This window comes from Panthera pardus, unplaced genomic scaffold, assembly GCF_024362965.1.
Source record: "Panthera pardus isolate Hobbes unplaced genomic scaffold, ASM2436296v1 HiC_scaffold_17, whole genome shotgun sequence".
Taxonomy (NCBI): Eukaryota; Metazoa; Chordata; class Mammalia; order Carnivora; family Felidae; genus Panthera; species Panthera pardus.
Genome location: NW_026526732.1, coordinates 26,722,331 through 26,739,235, shown reverse-complemented (window position 1 = coordinate 26,739,235; position 16,905 = coordinate 26,722,331). Strand labels below are relative to the sequence as shown.

The 16,905-nt window shown below is 38.4% G+C and overlaps 2 protein-coding genes across 14 annotated transcripts in view; one reads left to right on the top strand and one right to left on the bottom strand.

Moving 5' to 3' along the window:
* ECT2L (epithelial cell transforming 2 like) overlaps positions 1-1,996 on the top strand; it is an 81,662-nt gene extending 79,666 nt beyond the window's left edge. For 6 of the 7 annotated variants that reach the window (XM_053904425.1, XM_053904426.1, XM_053904428.1 and 3 more), the window contains one exon: positions 1,383-1,829. In XM_053904425.1, coding sequence (XP_053760400.1) covers positions 1,383-1,510 — 128 coding nt within the window. In that variant the 3' untranslated portion in view covers positions 1,511-1,829. Of the gene's footprint in view, positions 1-1,382 lie in introns of all 7 variants that reach the window. The other variant, XM_053904430.1, reaches the window with a different exon arrangement.
* Positions 1,997-3,808: 1,812 nt separating this feature from the next.
* REPS1 (RALBP1 associated Eps domain containing 1) overlaps positions 3,809-16,905 on the bottom strand; it is an 87,890-nt gene continuing 74,793 nt past the window's right edge. For 4 of the 7 annotated variants that reach the window (XM_019420426.2, XM_019420428.2, XM_019420431.2 and 1 more), the window contains 9 exons: positions 16,432-16,533; positions 14,632-14,704; positions 13,191-13,309; positions 12,315-12,379; positions 9,985-10,170; positions 8,908-9,003; positions 7,121-7,269; positions 6,309-6,414; positions 3,809-4,066 (listed from right to left, as the gene is read on the bottom strand). In XM_019420426.2, the coding sequence (XP_019275971.1) occupies positions 3,998-4,066; positions 6,309-6,414; positions 7,121-7,269; positions 8,908-9,003; positions 9,985-10,170; positions 12,315-12,379; positions 13,191-13,309; positions 14,632-14,704; positions 16,432-16,533 (965 nt within the window). In that variant the 3' untranslated portion in view covers positions 3,809-3,997. The remainder of the gene's footprint in view (positions 4,067-6,308; positions 6,415-7,120; positions 7,270-8,907; positions 9,004-9,984; positions 10,171-12,314; positions 12,380-13,190; positions 13,310-14,631; positions 14,705-16,431; positions 16,534-16,905) is intronic. The other 3 variants (XM_019420429.2, XM_019420432.2, XM_019420433.2) reach the window with 2 other exon arrangements.

Here is a 16,905-nt window from a genome sequence, read left to right as displayed (position 1 = left end):
AACTATGAAAATATAAAAGTGGGAAAAGGACTGGGATTTTAATTTGCAAGTTTGCTAATAATTATCCAAATGTTTTTTAGGTTTCATTAATGTAAACTTTCATCTATTAGAAATAGCAAAAGAAAGGAATGCTTGCATTTTCAGATGTGCACCCTACATATTAGGAAAACAATTTCAAAAATCACAAAGGGAGGCATGAACGAACATCATCTTGAGTTCTTTGAAGCAATTGACAGGAGAGCTGGAGCCCTTATAACCACTACTCGCTACTTCTTGTAAATGCTACAATTTTAGATTATTATCCATCACTTTTTCATTTTACTAGGACTCTACACTGCCTATACTTGCTACCATTTTAGATTTCTATCTACATTCCCATTCCACTAGGACTAAGTGATTATTACAGATCTGTGCACCTTTTATTCCCTAAATTCATATTCAAGTTGAAAGTTCTTCTGTAATTAACAGATTTGCAAAGGATGTTTAGTAACAAACATGTCATTCATTAATAACCTCAATAGAACTATCGTCTGTTACAAAAAGAAATCCTACTTAAAAACACTACTGTGCCTATTTTTAGTTATTATCCTGCACTCGACTTCCCAAGCTTAAAAGGATCTTTCTCTTTCCTCAATTTCTATTAGGCCAGACAACCTGGCCAATATTTTTCACTGCATGTCAAGGCAGGACGTAAGGATAAAGCTGGAACCAAGATCTTAGAGAAGGAACTCAATTAAAAGGGATGCTTCCCATTAGTGTTAGCCCCATTTTAAATCTGAGCCTGAAAAAAGATGAACACCAAAGGTGAAAATAAATATTTCCACCTAGAAGACAAACTCAGATAACCTGAGTTAAGCTGTCTATAATCACCAGGAATGGTTAAGGAGGGTAGGATGTCTGCTTTCACCTCCCCTTAGTAAGCTCTTCCCTGTGTCAAGACATCATTCTATAACCTGCTAGGCGGTTGGCACTCAAGCTACATAACTGGCTTAATTCTGACACCGGCCTTCATACCAGCGTGGTGCAGGCCTAGGTCTCACATCTCTACCTGCACCAGCTCTTAGTGCAGACCCTACTGATTCCAGTTCTTCTGGAGTGGCCGAGACAAACAATTAAGGAACATTGTATCATCGATCATTTAGTCTTTAAAACTAACTGCTAATTACAATTAAACAATTACAAAGACAAAAGTTATCTTAGATATCTAAATTATTCAGCATTTTTAGGAACTTATATTCTAAACTGGATTTGTATTTGTTGGAATCCCTTTTTAGTTTTCAAAAAATTCTCAAAGATGACTTGGTCAATTCTTGAATTTTAAAACATTTTCTTTTGATTGTGACCTGCCAACATTAATTAGTATACCTCAAATATTTTTACAGATATCAGGAATGCATTTATTGTTCAAGGTCCAAAACGTGAATGGATTTGTGCTACAGAGGCTGGGGATGACAAATTCCTATGGTTGTCAGCACTCCAACGTGCCATCAAAAGCAGTCTGGACAAGTGAGAAAACATTCTGGGTGCTAATTCTCCCTGGCAAACACAATGTATTTTCTATTCCAGAAGATCCAGCAGGAAGCAGAATGACGATTTGTCACGGATGATAGGAGAACGAACTAGGATGATCCATAAAGTCCCTCCTAACTTTTAAGCTTTATCATCCATGTTCAACTATATGAAATGTACAGTAACAATTTGAGTCCAAAATTTTGAAACACTTCTTTTGGTAGTTATTTTCATAGACAATATTATTTTGATTAACTTGAAAGTTTTATTTTGTGATCTAATGAAAAACAAAATTGGAATAAAAAGCGTTTTTTAGATGATCAGTTTAGAGAAATATTTTGTTGGTGACTTATCAATCATATCTTTATAAATTTTCATGATATAATTGATTTAGAAATGTGTATAATATAAATAACTTAAAAACTTGTCGTCTATATCCTTAATATGAATGTAGTCCTCCAGAGAGCATTAAAAACAAATCACTACAGGGGCGCCTGGGTGGCTCGGTCGGTTGAGCGTCCGACTTCGGCTCGGGTCATGATCTCACAGTTTGTGAGTTTGAGCCCCGCATTGGGCTCTGAGCTGTCAGCACAGCTGTGCTGACAGCTCAGAGCCTGGAGCCTGTTTCCGATTCTGTGTCTCCCTCTCTCTCTGACCCTCCCCCGTTCATGCTCTGTCTCTCTCAAAAATAAATAAACTTAAAAGAAAAAAAAAAAAAAAAACAAAACCACTACAAAGCACTAAAAAGTTTTGTGTGACTCTTAAGTGTTTTTTGGTTGCAAACTTCAAAATTTTCTTTCTTTCTTTCTTTCTTTGGCTTCAAAATTAAAATTTTAGACCTACCAAGTAAGTTTTAAAAAGTTAAATTAGACATTGTTAAATTAGAAGGCTGGTGGGGAAAAAAAAAATGTAAGAAACAAAAATAAAGGAAGACAATTCTGTTTTAAGAGAAACAGCAAAATAGGTGTTGAGTAGTTTTCTGTGTCTTTAAAAGGCCTTCATTCAATTATTTAACAAACTGAAGCCATAACCTGTTAGCTACCTGGAAACTTTTGCTGATGTATGCAGTAATAACATTTTTCACTTAAAGTAGATATTAATATTGGAAGCTTTCAGTTGTCACCTTCCTGTTTCATATTCTCCTTTAAGATAATAATAAAATCTACTAGCACAGTCTAGGATTGTGAACTGGGCTATATTAAACATCTTTAATAAACACACAGATTCCTTCTAATTCTTGAAAACTTAAATTCTTGTTAAAAAATATACAGAAGTTAAATATTGTGCTGTTTTATTAGTGTAAAATCACACTTTGATTCTGTCATGATATATCCATGCAGCTTAACATCTTGATCCGACAGACAGAATAAACCATTAAAGGGAACATCTGTTGTTGGTCAGCAGTGAATGCAAATTTACAAATGTGATCAAAATGTATTTATCATATAATGTAAAACACATTCTAAGACAGTATATCACTCTTAATAGGGCACACCTCAGAAGCTCCGTGAATAGGAAAAAACCTGTCTCTATGGCGAAAGAATGAAGGACAGGATAGCTGAAGGTAAAACTGGAAATCTCAAGAAATTTCCATTTATTCTGTGATAATTAATGCCCTCAGAAGTTTTAAAACATTATTACCTGAAAATAATCCCTGTAGTGACTGATAAGCATAAGCTTCTAACTGAGAGTCAAGTGCATAAATCATGCAAAAAATGGTGATGTTTGCAAGTGGACGGTACTTATGTTGTTGGTTTCAACGCTTTCCCTTCCCTTCTAGGAGACAAATAAGAAAGGCCTGGCTTCGTAGCTATCTTGTAAGTTTACATGACTGCTGAGTCAAAACCTCACACACGAAAATTTTCAGTTACTCGTGAAATGGCTCAAATTTTCACAAGGAAAATGATAAATTCTGACCCCCAAGTGGACATGGAAGAACCTGAAAGTGCCACGTGACTCCTGAAGACTGCCGATTAGGGTTAAAGAGTGCCTCATGCAATATAGTTCTTTCAAATAAAAAAATTCGGTAGGAAACTCACTTTAAAGATTTTTACAAAAAAGCCCATAGGTGCTTTATGTAAACCTAAAAGACAACTTGACAATTCATTTAATTTTGTCTCCCCTTTTGCAAATATTTCAGTCTGTGCTTGAGATATAAACGGGAAGGCCGTTCTGTAAATCAAATCAGTGTGAGGTTCTGGCCACGTAAGTGCACTGGACCAATGTTCCGAGTTCCTGATGCTACGGAGTAAAGAAGAGTGGGCTGTGCCAACAAAAACAATATAACCTCCGGAAAAAGTCATCCTGACCCTTTTATTGTTGAAATTAAAAAATAAAAGATACTTAAATACAGGTGAACATATAGGGCAAAACAGAATCATAAAATTCAATGTTGAATTAAGCAGTGAGCTGACTGTCTGGGTCTCCAAATTGGCTTGGACCCAGAACTGCTTAAAAATGGGTATGTTCACAGTTAACGGCAATTGGCTTATAGGTGAGAGAACGGTCGAAGTTGTTCCAGTTGAACTTCCAGAGAAATTCTCTCCTCAAGAACATCCTGAGAAAAGATGCAAAGCTAAGTTATATTTCAAAGTACACAAAAATGAAGGCACATATACAACAACTAAGCATCAAGAAAACAATTTAAACTTGTGATGAAGGGATGGTCATTCATATTTTAAAAGGATACCTCACTTGAGAAAAGTAGTTTCTTTAAATGTACACAAAATTAAGATACGATCTTAACTGAAATCTTTTTCTTACAAAATAAATCAGGGTAATAAAATGTTTTTTAATTATTAGAAAAGCCAAAATTTGCAAATGATGGCTATTCGTGCATGCATTTTGCATAAAACCTACCCCCTGCAGTAACAGCTGATGAATCAATTAAACAGATTCTTTCTCCTGGTGATATCTGGTCATAAAAACTCCTGAACCTCATCTGAGTTTCAGTTTCACAAAGAATAAATCTATTTTCCAATCAGAATTTCTAATCACTGTTGATTCTCAGCTGTCTTTTCAGACAGCCAGGAAATTCTAACTCACCTGCTTTGTTTTTTTCTTTTTCTCGATCACCTTGATAGTATCGTGTTTTAACCAGAGCTACCTCTTCCTATTTCATATCATACTTCCTTTTTCTGTTCTCAGATATAGTGAGAAAAGTGATTTTTAACATAGCTTCTATATAGATGTTTCTTTTTTTTTTTTTTTTTTAACGTTTTATTTATTTTTGAGACACAGAGAGACAGAGCATGAACAGGGGAGGGTAAGAGAGAGGGAGACACAGAATCGGAAGCAGGCTCCAGGCTCCGAGCTGTCAGCACAGAGCCCGACGCGGGGCTTGAACTCACGGACCGTGAGATCGTGACCTGAGCCGAAGTCAGCCGCTTAACCGACTGAGCCACCCAGGCGCCCCTATATAGATGTTTCTATAGGCTTCCTTAGTCCTTCAGAAAAACATGTGCTGATGAGATTTCCATTGTCAAGGTATGGTAAGCAAGCTTGTTCTCAGTTTTACATTCTTCCTTTACAACAGACCAAATTCATAACCATAGACTACAAATCTCTTCTTTGATCAAAGAGTTGTACAAAAATACCATTCATTCACAGGTATTTATCAAATGCCTAACATGCGCTACGTTTTGGGGATGGAGACAATACGGTTGTGAGTTTATCTAGGGGAGCCCCTGTTTATTTCTGATGTCCTGGCCTACACATTAACACATCCCTCTCTCTTTTCTCTGAAAAGTATTTTGATTTGGACAATGTATTACGGTCGCCCTGAACAGAAAATATGCTTTACTCTCAGTGAGTTCATTTTAGTAGGCCAGAGAGACAAATGTGCCATAGACAGTAATTCCAGATAGTGTGATAAATGCTAGATGAGGGATATAAACAGAATGTTTTGGGAACGAACTAACTCTGCATTTATTTTACAAATTTCATAATTCAATTTATACTTCCACAGACTCTTTTCTCATCTTTGTGGTTTACAACCTTGCTACTCGAACTGAGAGCAACAGTCATCATCTGGAAGCTTATGAGAAATGCAGAATTCTCAAGGCCCATGCCATACCTAATATGAACCAGAATTTGCATTTTTAACATGACCCCTGATTAACTATGTACATGTTAAGATTTGAGAGCCACTGGTTTACAAGACATGAATATGTAATAATGTTGGTAAACCATAAATGATTCTGGCTAATTTTTATCTGGAGGGATTCAAAGAAATCACAGTAGTAAGAAAAGCAAACCCATTCCTCTCAAGTACAGATGACAGGAGTACACGCTGGCCATAAGCAGCATTTCTACTGAAGGCTAGTCTTTTCTCTTCCACATGTGACATGATCTAAATTGTCCGCATCCTCCTTCTTCTTTAGACCTGTTTGAGTCCCTTTAATAGATTCTGAGTTGTCTTTGATAAAAGGATAAACTAACAATACTCAAATCATCTTAGAATTCAGTAAGAGCATAGAGAACCATGTCTATGATCTTGGAGGTACCGGAGGTCACGATATTTCCTCTCTTGGGTTTCATTATGAAAGTTCAGGAATATTACAGAAACAGTGATGCCATATATATGTAGGGTATGGCAATCAGACCAGAATTGAATATGCAAAATTCCTTCTAATATGAAAAGGTTCAAAGGCGTAAAGAACATTTTCGATAACTCGTTTGTTTCTCTTGCTACCTGGGAAGTTCCATATAGCCTATGAATTGCTGGATCACTTCTAAGTTCCTGTTAACTCTAAGATGTTTTGAGTCCATGGAAGTTCCCCAGTAGAGATTCAGAATACCTTTAATTGTTGCTGCAATTCACTGTTCAATCTGGCCAAAACTGTGTTGGTTTCCTTATTGCGTCTAATTGATGCCTGAATTGCTTTCTTATCTTTCCCAACAGACCTGAGAAGATAAAGAGGGCAAGAAAACACGACTTTCATTTCTTATCTTTAAATTCTCTCATTCTTCCTTGACCTATCACTAAATCCAGAAAGTAGAAGAAAGTAGTTGCCTTAATGGCATAGCTCAACCTCACTTGCTTGGTTTCAGTGGTCAGCCAAAAGTATCAAAGCTTAATTATTAGTTATTGTTTTAATTGTTCTTCTTCTGTAGAACTCATCAGCAACCCTCTTCTGTAAACAACCACACAGTAAATATTTTAAATTTGTGGGTCATATGGTTTCTGCAGCATATTCGTGTTTTGTTTTGTTTTGTCTTCCTTTCTCTTGGCTCTTCTCTTTTTTACACAAATGTGAAAGCCTTAGTTCTGGGACTTACAAAAACAGGCCATGGGATGAATTTGGCCCACAAGCCCCTGAGTCAGCTGATTCTCGATCTAAGACAACCGTAGTTAAAACGTTAGTGTTATTCTACACTATCAATTTTTTAAAAATCTGCTCAAGGGTTTGCGTTTGGGTTTTAAAATGGAATTGAACTTAATAACAGAAAGAGGAAAAGCGGAAAGCATATTACACCTGCTCATAAAAGAGAAAATGCTTAAAGAGGAGAAGCTGAGAGCCACTGCTCAACTAAAGAGCTAGTCTGATAATTTAATTGCTGGGCTTTTTGTTACTAGTAATTACATTTGTTTCAGAACTACTCTGATTACCTAGGAATAGAAGGCTGTGATGCAAGAACAGCAGCTAAGACACCGGTCTTTTGTGTATGTTCATCAACTTCTGGCCTTAATTCATCTTCTGATTTTAATCTTCTGCGAACAGGTTTAGGTGGTGGCGCAAGGGGTGTTGTGCCTTTGCTCTGGAAGAGAAGAATTCTGTTAACAAGGAGCATGTCCTGAAGACATTCACGGTTAATTAGCACTTCACCAACATCATTTGCTTTCTTTAAACTGCTTATTCTCCACAAATTAAAAGTCATCTGTCCCACTTTAAAACAATTTATACAGTAACCACAGCTAAGTTACATTTCAATAGGAGAGGCTGTTGACATCACAATTGTGAATGTACCTAACAAGATACTCTTTTAAAAAGGGCAACAGGAGTTCCTTGAGTCCCAAATCTGACTCAAAACTATAATATTCAGTTTAAATGTTAACAAGAAACATGCTCAATATATATACCTGTTTAATAAGTATAAAAGGGAATCTCCAGAAATATGTATCCATTATCCTAGGATTTCCTACTCAAAAATACTAAAATATATCAATAATAAAGCAATTTATAAAGAAGTAGAAAGCTAGGCAATACTTTAAAACTCATAACTAAAATGCACAATAATTGTAACTTTTTAAATGTTTATTTTGGGGGGGGAGAGAGAGAGAGAATGCGCACATGCGTGTGACAGCATGAGCGGGGAGGGCAGAGAGAGAGGGAGACACAGAATCTGAGGCAGGATCCAGGTTCCAAACTGTCAGCACAGAGCCCGCTGTGGGGCTCGAACCCACAAACCGTGAGATCATGACCTGCCCCGAAGTCGGACGCTTAACCGACTGAGCCACGCAGGAGCCCCAGTAATTTGTAACTCTTGAATACGAGTGGACATTTTGTTGGAAACTGAGATTCAAATATGGTATTTTGGCATTTACCATAACCTGATTTGATCTGTTCATAGATAAAAATGAGAATCAACTGCCATATCTTTGGTTCAGTGCTATGTGTTGCCGTGAGCTGACAAAAACACACTATTAAAAAACATCACAGAAATACAGTACAAACTAAGGTGTCCAGAAAGCACAATTTAAGCACTTTCAGAGGCATGTGCTGTAATAACTACTGGGAATATCTGGATGAGAACAGAAAAAAAAAATTACCAAGACTTTTCTCTGAACAGAAAAGTATGCCAGTATCTGTAATTTACTTTGAAATGCAAAAAACAGATACGAAAAACTGATGTAGATAAAGGACAGAGAGATACATGACAATGCAAGTACAGGAAACTGTACAGTCAAGTGTGGGTTTTTTGATGTATATAACGTAAAATTCTCTCAACTTTACCGTGTGTGTCAAAATTTTCATGAAATGTGCTGGGGAAAAAATAATCCCCAAAACAGTCAAGAAGAAGAGCCCAGAGCATAACATTCTTCAAGGGTTGACCATTTTTCCCTATGACACTTAAGACTGCAATAAAACAAACTGAATGTGACCAATAAGGAAGCTCTATTTTATGCATGTGAAGAATGTGGTAACATGAGGTCTGAGAACCTATGGTCTATACTGGATGACAGACTATTATCTCCTAGAATTTTTAAACGGGCAGACCTTGTTCTGAGACCGACTCAGTATATTATAGTTCTGGCAGTGGGTGGGTTAGGTTGCTCTACAGTTAACTTTATTTCGAAGATTTCTGTCAGTTTTAAAATCTTACAAAGTAAAAATGACGTCATATAACATTTTATATGTACAAAATAACCAATATTATACAAGACTTGTCGCCTACCACATTGGCAGGAGCGCTAGCAGCTGTCTTCTCTTCAATTTTACTATCTGTTTTGGCAACTCGAAGAGAACTTGCAGGATCAGAAGCTTTTTCAACCTAGAGATGAATATATTATCATTCCTAACTATATGTAATCAGTATAAAATTATGCATAAATACATATGTTAACAAATCAGAGAGTAAAATATTAAGAAAATGTTCAGTCTGATAATAAGGAATTTGAGAAAACCCCGTACAATGACTATTCTGTGCTACAGAAAGGCAGGGAGCAGGGAAGGTGACAGGTCTCTGAGGGAGAAGGGGAGGGCTGAGAATGCAGCCCGGCACAGTCTGGAAAATTCTTGCGGTTGGGGGAGGGGATGCCTCCACCCCAGAGAGCCGAGTACCCAATGCCCTGGGCACACCTGGACTTCCCCTCAGGCTCGCCCTGCCTTCCTGGAGGCACAGCCCACACACCTAGAGGCCCCAGGGCTAGGCAGAAAGTTACAGGCTTGAAGAAGCCGCTAGTAGAAAATTTCCCATGGACCGGATCTGTAAGAAGCTTTAATAAGTCTCTCCAACTTCACATTTATGTTTGGTGAGGTCGGGAATCCCTAGAGAAGTTCTTGCCACTAGAACTAAACAGAATCTCCTGGAATGCTGCTGTCTAACTGAAGTGACTTACTGTCACACAAATGGAGTGTAGCTATGGTAACCACAGCCACTTATTACACGGAAATCTTCACCAAATCACACATCAGACGCTCAGCATTAAGAAGCAAGCCCCTGAGCAGTGTTTCAGCCATGACCAGATGGTTGTGTTTGTATCTTTTCACACGACAACTAACTTCCACGCAGATTCTCATTCTTATTAAGCATTATATTGCAACCAGCAGGTGTCTAAGACCAATTAAAAAAATTAAGAAGCACAGACCTAGGGAACAGAAATCCTCTAGAGCAGCAGCAGAAGATATTTTATTCACTCATGTCCATTCTAGTATCTACTTTTTAGAGGTTCCTCTGTTTACAGACCTACTTGTGAATATAATGTGGGAAGCGTTTCCCAGCAGAAAATCAGCTAAGCCCTTGAAAACTCACCGGTAAGACCTCTGCATGTTTCTCAGCTTCATCCTCTTGTTCTTCATTTACGTTTGATGCAGCAAATACTTCAAACTGGCTGAAATCTGCAAAATTTGGTTGTTCTGGTATCTGCTGAGGTGAGGTACTAGTGTGAGTTATTAGGCCATCGGCATCCACTGGGCGATGCACAACGGGACCAGGAGCCTGCACGATGGTTTAGGAGGAACACACATTAGTGTATCACTGGCAGCAACCTTCTTTGAAAATACATTGTACAAATAACCTTGTTACCTGTAAATTCAGGGAGGTGAGCTACAGTAGCATCTAGCCTCTAAAAAACTGTAAGTGACATGCTGAGACACTCAAAAGGTTAAGATGACAAACTTTCAATAAAAAAAGATACTTTTAGGGGCAGCTGGGTGGCTCAGGTGGTTAAGCGTCCGACTCATGAGATCAAACCCGGCTGGGCTCTGCGTTCACAGCACGGAGCCTGCTTGGGATTCTCTCCCCAAACCCCCCTCCCCGCCCCCCGGCCCCTGCTTGCGCTCGCTCTCAAAATAAATAAGTTTTTAAAGGAGATTTAAAAAAAAGATACTTTTACAAAATTCTTATTACAAAGAAAGTACATCCGAGGACAGGGAGGGTCTGGCCCTACTCCCAGATTCTCCACTTGTGTCTTTTTTTTTTTTTTTTTTTTTTTTTAATCGGGCCACTGCACAACAGTTTGTGCTTTAAAAAAGTTACTTTTATTAAAAAAATGTTCCATCATATTTCTAAAAAGGTTACGTTAAAGTGTGAAAACCACCGCTCTAACTATTCTCCCAATACTTTGGCGTTACTTCCCTTCAATTTTCTTCCACTCCCCTGCCAGAGCAATCCTCTAAAATCTTCAACCCAAAAATACATTTATTGAGGATCTAACTTTTGGCCAAGCACTATGGAAATAACAGCAAACAAAAAAATAAGGCCCATGACCTAATGAAGCAGATAGTCTAGTGCAGGATAAGAGCAAGAAAACAAGGAATTAAAATACAGTGTGAGCAGTTTTATTGTGATGGAAGTACAGGACAACACAGGAATAAATCTGCAGTCTCTTCCCTGCTTATCCGTTAAAAATTCTCCATCTCCTGTAAGAAAAACTCTTGATCTGGAGATGCTCTGCCCCTTCCCCGTGTCCACAGTTTCATTCCCCGTCACTCTGGTTGCACAGAACTAACTCATCTTCCCTTGATTATGCCAGGCAATGTCATTCCTTCTGACTGGAGGGCCCTTTCCCCAAGAAACACTACTTCATCTCTCAAGTCTTTGCTTAAAGCCTTACTTCCTTCGTTTTACTTACACCTTTTCAACGTGACCCTTGACTTCACTAGCTAGTAAAGCTGTGGCGAAGCATTTTACAAATACGCCTGGAGCAGCACTTGTCCTGTAATTGTTGTTTATAGGTCTGTCTTCCCCGCTGGACTGGCTCTTGAATCAAGTGACCAACTCCCTGGGTTTCCGGTTTAACCCAATATATATTTTCGCTAGTACTTGAGGTAAAATACGTACTAAAATCTTCAAATTTCTGTATCTTACTCGTAAAGACTAAGAAACCATCTTTTTAACTTCAAAGAACCAACTTCACTATAAGGATCTAACCCAGAAAAATCAACCGAATTCATTCATGTAAAAGGTAGTCAGCCAGCCAGTCTCATAAAACTAACAGCTACAATCGAGAATCTTAGAACAGATTAGACGGAAACAATTTCTGCCTGGCAGGGATACAGAGGTCATCTGACACTTCCTCTACTGCTGGAATAACATCGCCAGAGAGATGCAGTGAGGGCACTGAGGTGCTGCTGGATCCAGGACATAAACGGACATCTCCTGTCGCCCGACCTGTTGTTCTTTCCACTAAACCTTCCTTTATCAAGACATTATCATTCGGTCCACTTTTAAGCTTCTTTCGAAAAATAACTCCAATCATTATTCTTGACTTCCAAACAAGACTTAGCTTCTCTGAATGAAATGTTCATTAAGAATGACAATTAGAGGAGCGCCTGGGTAGCTCAGTCAGTTGAGCGTCTGACTCTGGCTCAGGTCATGATCTTGCGGTTTGTGGGTTCGAGCCCCGTGTGGGGCTCTGTGCTGACAGCTCGGAGCCCGGAGGCTGCTTCGGATTCTGTGTCTCCCTCTCTCTCTGCCCCTCCCTTGCTCACACTCTGTATGTCTCTCTCTCTCTCAAAAATAAACATTAAAAAAAAAAAAAGAATGACAATTAGGTAATTCCTGATCTTCAAAGTAATTCTAGAGTAGCAGTGAACACCTAACAGATAAGACCACCCAGTAATGGAAGCACTGAGGATTACCTGTGAGGGCTGTGGCCTTGGAGGCACTGCAGGAGGGTGGGCAACAACCCCAGCCTGTTGTTGTCCTGAGTAAACACACAAGTTGTCTTTTTAGTAAATACACACTTTGCTAGTACAACAAACAGGTGGAGTGAATGTGATCAAATGATGAAGATTTGTAAGAATGTTTGATAAGTACTAGAAGGCATTTACTATCCTGTAAAACTATCTACATAGGACTTAATAACCAAGCCTCATGGCCCTTTCTCAGACCTCGTTTCTCTTGTTCTCTGCACGAGACAGTCGTGACATGCTTGTTTCCATAATACTATACCATCTCGGCTTTCTTCTCCTATTTCTGAATGCTCTTCAGCTATAAAATACGCAGACGTCCAAATTTTCTTTTTTCATTCACTCTATCGTTTCTATGTAAGTGATTCCCAAATAATACAATCTTTCTTAACCCACAAGTCCAATAGCCTGTTGTTATGTCTCCTTTTCCTCATCACTCCTAACTCATAACGCCCAAAACAGAACATCTTCATCGCCTGGTCCTAACTTTTCTATTTTGATCAACATAATAACAATACAACCAGTTATATAGAAATTAAAACCTTGGAGTAAGTTATGTGTCTTCTCCCTCCTCTGTCAGCTTTCCCTCCTTAATCTCTCTCCACATGGTTGTCTTAAACTCTCTGGTGGCGTCTCTCAGGTTCCCATCTTTTGTCATTTTAACTCAATCACATGAAGAAAAAAAAATTCCTCTCGCTTGACACCTTTTAAACTCAAAATTCTTCTTCAGATAAAAAAATGAGACATATTAAGAGAAAAGAAAATAAAACGTTGTGCTCTTCAATGAACTTTAGAATCAAATGATTTTATGGTCTTCTGACCCACCTGTGGTGACTGCAAAGGTCCGATTCATATCTAAAGATGATGATCTAGAATGAGAAGGCTGAGGCCTTGGAGGGGGAGGTGGTGGTGCAGTGTTATCAGGCGACGTTCCAGAATGAGACCTACAAAATCCACCCATTACACTTCGTGATGCTACTGGTATTAGAGCTTTCTTCTCTTTAAGCATTCAACTTGGCTAAGCAGCAAAGGATCTCAGTGGTGTGACATTTTCTCAAGTAGGTATGACAAGTATGCCAATGAATAAAGAGAAGACTTTCTGATATACGTTAAACAAAAAATTATTTAATGGGGCAAATACCCTTTTATTAAAAGGATAATTATACATTTAAAAAATCTGAAAAGAAAGTTATTAACATGAATTCAAGGTAGACTGCAAACCTAGTCATGGTTTTCCCATTCCATTAAAGGTAATTATTAGTTTGAAAAATCATTTTCAAGAAAGAGAGACTTCACTTTCAGATATGGTTAGCTTTCAACTTATTTAAAGTTTGAAGTTTGGGAAAGTGAAGCAGAATCTTGCTCAACTATCTGAGGTGACCATTCCTGTGTCTCCACAGGCCATCTCATCGTATAGGGGACTGTCCTCATTTTCGACCCCCCCTAGAGATTCACTTTTTTGCCACCGAAGTCTTTTGTATTCTGAAAAAGAGTCTCACGGACTCTGACAATCTGCTCCTCACTTACAGGGATAAAAAGGAGAGTAAAACTCAAGATGACTGAGAACTCTAAGATATACAAAAAGAATTATATGAAGAAGCAGGCTTTGACTCAAGAAGCTCTTCTGAGATTCTGTGTTACTCGTCTCTCTATACATCCTCCAGGCACGTGGCCAAAGGATACTGAGCATGTATAACAGGAGAGAGGAAAAAGATGCTCCTGTCCTGTCCACAGTCCTGTCCATTAGTGGATGGTTAAGTTAAGCCCTTGCAGACAAATCCCTGGCCACCTTCACCCTATCCCACACCTTTTCTATTTGTGTCTGAAAAGTTCTATGTCACGCAGATCTTCAGGGAGGGTCGGTAGCCCAACATGAGGGTGTGCCATCTAGAAAGATGGCATCTCAAAACAGAACTGCTGATACTTGCCACCAAGGCTTTAAAAGAAAATCTGTACCTCTAGTACTTATTCAGACTCTCAGCTGTTTACCTTCACAAAGGACTACCTTAAACTGCTAATGCTACTACAGCACTTCCTGAACCTTCCAGAGACTACCGTGGGGTAAGATAAGGGCTCCTTTTGTTTTCCTATTAGAGTTGGAAAGAATCGAAATCATTTCCCTTCTACATAAACCAGGAGGCAACCTAACAGCGTTCAGAGAACTGAAGAATAGAGGAAAATAATTTATACTTGGTTCTAAAATAATTCTCAATATTACAATGTGACAACATATTTCATGCGTTTTTTTATTGACAGAAATACTGACCTTTGATGAGTTACATTGTTTCCAAGCTGTTCTGGGTCCGAAGTAAAAGAGTCTGAACTACTGTACCCATCTGCTGATAAATGGAATATACCCTATTTAATAATAATTTTTTATTCACTTTTTACTCTAGATACTCTAAACAAGTACGATAATTATTACTTCAAATTAGAGACATTTAAAGACTGGCTAACAGCTTAAGAGTTCATCCTAGTGTCGTTAAAGGTTAACAATTAAATATAAATCAAATAAATCGTGGCATATTTACACAACAAAGTACTATGCACACGGAACAAGTTATAATCTAGAGAAGTTAATGTAAATAGGAATAAAAAATATGCATAGACGACAATAAAACTTATGAAATTAGCCAGAGGTTCACCATTTTTTGCGTCAGAAAGTATCACTGCCAATTCCTCAAACTCTTATGAGGAGCAGAGAACTCCAGAGGCAGCCTAATGGTTGTGATACAGTAACAGATTTTAAAACAGAAACTCCAGGGTCGATCTGAAGGAACACTAATACTACTCCACACTTTCAAGGATTATAAATTAAAGGGACTGGTTATTTGGTTTAGTTTCACTTCAAAATGTACCCCGTTCCTTTTTCTCATCAAATAACTGAATTGTTTAATTCTACAGGAATGATATTAAAACTACCCGATTTCCACTTGGATGTTCTAACAGGCACCTCAAACCGGAGATGTCCAAAAGTCAACTTCCAATCTTCCCCAAAAAACCTACTCTTATCACAGCCTTCCTCAGTTCCTAGTGTATCAGGCCAAAATTCCCTGAATCGCCCTTGACCTCTCACCCCCATCCTCGATCACACAGGTAAGCAAGTCCCGCGTACTTTCCCCACCAAATAGAGTCAGCATCTGACCATTTCTCAGCACTCCCACTGCTACCACTCCGGGCCAGCCTGTCATCTTCTCTCGCCTGTATTATTCTAATATAGTCTAAATATTATTCTATTATTTCCCTGTTTTGACTCTTGCTTTCTTCAGGCCTGTTACCAATACAGCAGCCAGAGTGATCCTGTTAAAAAATAAAGGCCAACCACATCCTTCTTCGTTCAAAACCTTCTAATGGCTTTTCATCTCATTCAGTAAGAGCCATTCTTACACTGTTCCCTGATGACTACTCTAAACCAGGGCTTCACATGGGCCCTTTCCTGTGCCTTAAACGTCCTTCCTTCAGATATTCAAAGCTGAATCCCTCATCTCCTTCAAATTTTAACCCAAATGTCATCTTTTGGTAAGGTCTGCTTTGACTACCTTATTTAAAATGCCACTTCCTTTTCCCTTTCCCAGCTTTATCCTTATCCACTGTGTTAATTATCTCCTAAGATACGAGCTCCTTTTTTTTTTAAAGTAAGTTTTTCTTTTACACCCCCTACCGAATGTAAGCTCCACTAGGGCAAAGATTTTTTTTTTTCTGTTTTAACTGCTGGATCTCCAGTATCTAGAACAGAGCCTGGCACACAGTATTCCATTGACACAGGCTGCATAAATGAACGTATACACAATTTACTGAGAGAGAGAGAAAGGAGCTGGTGGGAGGAGTCATGGACTCAACGTGGCAACCGAGAGGGATGGCAAACAGAAAGCCTGCCTGGAAGCAGGTGCAGGAGGCAATGAGCAACCATTTACCCACATAGAGGGTAGGAGGTGTCAGAGGGTTGACTAATCTCCACTTTACTCAGTAAAGGTAATATGAAATAGCTACACATTTGAATTATTCAGACTCTAAATTGAGGCTCAATCAACTTCAAATGGAAGCTGTAATGCTATTTTTCACTTACCTACAGTATTTCCAGAAGCAAATTTCACCGATGAATTTATCTTACTTTCCTCTGACAGGTCAGACGTTTTCACAAGTAATGGGCTAGTGGGATTAGTGTGATCTAGTAGAGAATTAATAGGTGAAAGTACAAGACCTGAATTAATACATTCATAAACCTCAGAGTTCAAGACTTCATTTAGGTATTTCAAAGAAGTAGCAGGTATGCCATGAGATATAAGACAAAATAGTATTTTTAATAAAATATAAGCTTGTTTACATAGAATTTAGTTTCCTTCCATAACAGAAGATACTTTATAACAGAAGAGTGAAGTTGTATGTGCATACTTCATTAATTTTATCCCCTTCAGGGTAATTAAACAAAGCACCCCACATATGGTTGTAAAGTAAGTAGTTTATGGGGTGACTGGGTGGCGGCTCAGTCATTTAAGCGTCTGATTCTTTTTTTTTTTTTTTTTTAATTTTTTTTTTTTCA